The 4273-nt window shown below is 42.7% G+C and overlaps 1 protein-coding gene across 1 annotated transcript; it reads right to left on the reverse strand.

Annotated features, from left to right (window-relative positions):
• Positions 1-1088: 1088 nt before the first annotated feature.
• On the reverse strand, positions 1089-2943 carry LOC119738754 (thyrotropin-releasing hormone receptor-like). The gene has a single exon (XM_038213703.1). The coding sequence runs from the start codon at positions 2734-2736 to the stop codon at positions 1558-1560; it is 1179 nt and encodes a 392-aa protein (XP_038069631.1). The 5' UTR covers positions 2737-2943; the 3' UTR covers positions 1089-1557.
• Positions 2944-4273: the final 1330 nt, after the last annotated feature.

Below are 4273 nucleotides of genomic sequence, written 5' to 3' on the forward strand. Positions count from 1 at the left end.
GTAAAAAAGAAAAAAAAGAAGAAATAAAAAATAAAACGCGGGGCCTTGAACCCACTTTTATGGGGACCAATTTCTTTCTTGCCCCCTCCCAATATTGTGTTCTGGATCCGCCCTTGACCTTCTCCAGTTTGGGTTGGAGAGTACCGTCATAACATCTAGCTACATCTGGGAGATCTGGGACTATATAGTTTGATCATTCTGGGCATGCATAGAATTACCAAAAATGAACCTGGTTTTGTGCAGGTCATTGTGTTCGATAGAATAGGGGCTTAGTTTTGAGTCAAAGAAACTTGTCTGGCAATTTAATCAAATCAGAAATATACGCTAGAATATTGTTAAATTTCAATGCGTCACTGTCTACACAATAATTTACAAAACATAAGTGTACACAGGCCCGGTTCTACGGGGGGGGGGGGGGGGCTGGGGGGGGGGGGCTTACCCCCCAAAAAATTAAATTCCGTAAAAAGAAATTGCATTAGCAAAAGAAGGATTGTGATGTACATGCGAACGGTCTCCCCCTAAAGAAATAGTCGTGACAAGGGTGCATTTGTAGTTAATATAGTGTGAATGATTTTAGGATTTTATTGGGCTCCCCATTGAAAATATGGCATGACCCCCCCCCCCCCCGGAATAAAAATAAATTCCGTAAAAAGAAATTGCATTATCAAAAAGAAGGATTGTGATGTACATGCGAACGGTCTCCCCCTAAAGAAATAGTCGTGACAAGGGTGCATTTGTAAGTTAATATAGTGTGAATGATTTTAGGATTTTATTGGGCTCCCCATTGAAAATATGGCATGACCCCCCCCCCCCCCCCCCTATTGATTTTCGGAGGCCTAAGTGTCTGGAGAAAATAACCGGTCTACATTTCAGCACGCCTCCCTGAAAAAAATTCTTGATCCACCCTGCTAGCCCCCCCCCCCCCCAATATTGGTTCTAGAACCGCGCCTGCGTGTACATCACACCACTTAATAATAATAATAACAATATCGGAGTTTTGGGATTGATGACAGGACTCTCTAACCATTTACTGAAAAGTATAGTTGCTGAACAAAAAATGTTATTAAAAAAAGGCGCCGGGGGGGGGGGGGGGGGGGCGCGGAGTGCACACTCTGCCATCCCCCCTCTGGATACGCCACTGTTGGAGAGTTATGAGGAGAATTTTTAAGCACAGGGCGAGGCTGGTCGTAATATGGATTAAATTGCGCCAGAGGCTAGAAACAGGGACCATTAGAAAATGCACGCAAACGGGATACGTATCCGCACGAAACAAGTAGCCTTTAAATCACCATTTTGGGGTGAAAATTTCACAAAATTTACACAACACATTTGGATTTTGAGGTGAGGTGTACATTGTCGATTGTGTACCAGATTAAATAATAACACAAAATGCTGATATAAGGGCGACGTCACTATAGTTTTCAGATCCCATACCCGTACGCGTAGTTCCGTGAAACAAGTGGTTTGGAACATGACAACGGTGTTGATGAAATTTAACATTTTGTTTTTATACAATTGTTTTGTGATCTCATCTAAATGCCTTTATTTGAGTTTTTTTTACCACAATTTGATCTTTTGAAGGACTTGCCAGCAGTCTTTTCTGAATCGTTTGTTTGCAAGTCCGTAGATAACTGGGTTCACGGCGTTGTTGACGAACAGAAGGGCGGTCGAATCTCCCAGTATTCTCATAAATGTCGGGTTGATCGGTGTTTCGAGTCCAAAGGAGGCAAACTCCAGGACAACAGACGTCCAATAGGGCAGCCAGAGCAGCAGGAACACCACACTAGTGATGAAGAGCATCCTTGTCGTCTTACGCTGTAGATTTACCCCTTTGAGATTGCGGGGTCGTTCTTCGCTTACTGGCTGAAGTTTGCGTGTATATTTCTCCCCGGCAGCATCAAGGGAGGGGCCGGGAATTCCCCGAGACGAGGAGGGTGCGTCAGTAGTCTTATCGGTAGCACTGATGTTAGGTGATGGATCGGTGTGCGTAGTCACAGGAACAAGTATTATGTTGGTGTCACAAGTCTTTGACACAGCGGAGCGAGCTGTCATCAAGTCGGGCATACCAGCCACCGCTGGACCCCGCATGGTTTTCGCAAGGACACCCACTCTGACGTGCTTCCGAATGGTTACATAGACCAGTCCGTAGCACACTGCGATCATGACCAATGCAGTCCCAAAACAGAGAACCTGAAATGCCAACACGAGCATCCTCAGGACCGCATCGGAAGGATCGGTGATCATCGCAATGAACGCCGGAATGTTGATGGCGAACGAAAACGAAAGTGCCATGCAGACTGCTGCCTGGGCCCGTCTCTTGGTGAAGAATCGGTTGTGCGCTCGGCACACACAGTCGTAGCGATCTGCTGCGATAACTGCGGTGAACAGAACGGATGCTCCGCCGCTCGTCGTCGTCAATGTCCAGATGATGTGAAGAACCTTTGGGATCTGGCCTCCAGCTAACAGGATGGATTCTACCGAAATGCGTCGCCACCTCAGAGAGCAGACGGCGAGATCGGCCCAGGCTAAGGCCATGATGAAGATGTGGGTGCTGGTCTTGTGGGTCTTGGTCCAGTACACACGAAGGATGAGGCAGTTACCAGGTACGCCGACTACAAACAAAATCGCATGCACAATCACTTTGAACAGGCTGCCATTGGCAGCAATGGGTGCCTCAGACGACAACGATGGATCCTCAAGAAACTCAGTGGAGTTGGCTACAGACTGGTTTTCCATGGTTTGGGAAAAATAATTCAAGTTTCTTATAAGTGAGCTTATTATATGGTTTGTCAAAGGCTTCGCTTGCACTGCGACTGACAGTGGATCAACTTTTAAGCCTTATAAGACGATGAGGTTTGATCGCAAAGATTCCTTCTTCTGCTTTTAAGATCTCGGTTTGGCAAGCAAACAAGCCTGTCTCTCTCTTAAATATAGATATGTTAATGTGCAAAAAAAAAAAAAAAAAAAAAAAAAACCCAAACAAGCAAATTAATTCAATAAAACAATAAAACTGATTGTGCATCGACAACAACACTCTTAATCAAATTTTCTCGTTGAAAGCAGTGAAGCGGCGGCAATATTAGACTCTCGCATCTTTTTTTTTTTACCCCGGGGATATGTTTAGGCCTACACAAAGAAGCGCACACACTAATTTCGCACAGAACACAGAGCAACCGTCCTATAAGTAAACGCGGTACTGAAATTCTATTCAATCGCCAGGCTTTTAGTGAAAGAAATAAAAACAGAATAAAAAACATCGGCAAGATGAGTTCTTCATTTTGTTATCATATAAACACACAGTATACGGAAAAAAAATCATGTTTAACGTTTCTTGTGCATTAATTTTGAAGCAGAATATAAACATTTTCGATTCTCCAAGGGCCTTATTGTTTCGGGAAGTGCTCTGGGAGATGGTAATACAACAGAGCATAATTGAATTTTCCCAATTAAGAATTTCGCGCGGGTTGATTACTGGGAGTTTCAAATTAATTTTAAAGTTGAGAGTGGCTTGGCTTTTCTCTTTTTTTCCCCTTTCTTCGTTCAACTCTTCTAGCACCATAACTGATGCTATGGTAAAATGTTTACTTGAGGATGGTCAAAATGGTGAGCCAATTTAATTGAATTCAAAATACTTGATATTTATCCATAAAAACAAAATGCATATGGTTGGACAGCTCATTAAAACACTAAGTAAAAGTCGAGTAAATATATAAAACTGAAAACAATCAAAACAACATGAACTTATCTCGATTAAAATTGGTTTCAAACTTCTCGAAATGATAATACTTTATACTCTATGTAAAAAAAAAATAGACGATGAATATACACGACATAAAATGTAAAATGGCAAGTAAAATGAAAAACGCGCTTGAATTCCAAAAACGTCAATTTTTGACGGATTGTTGGAGATCACCTACACTTTTTGATTACTTCTAAATAATCGACAAGCAAGAAGGAATAATCCAAGTATTTTTTTTGTGTGTGAATAGATCGGTAGGTTACTCTTTGAGATAAATGCCAAATGATCCTTTATTGTTCTATGGGCTCCGCGCGCGAACTAAGAGGGCGCCCTTTTACCTAGCAACGACGTCCCATGGGCGGGACCATTGATCTCCATATATACAGATTATATTATGGAGATCAATGGGTGGGACACATACATTTTGCTGGTTGAAACGCGCGCACCGTTCCTTGTGTGTGACGCACGTACACCAGGGGATTTGTACTATGTACACCATAGAGCTATATTAAATTACAGCTCTATGATGTACAC

This window comes from Patiria miniata, unplaced genomic scaffold (assembly GCF_015706575.1).
Source record: "Patiria miniata isolate m_02_andy unplaced genomic scaffold, ASM1570657v1 HiC_scaffold_3, whole genome shotgun sequence".
Taxonomy (NCBI): domain Eukaryota; kingdom Metazoa; phylum Echinodermata; class Asteroidea; order Valvatida; family Asterinidae; genus Patiria; species Patiria miniata.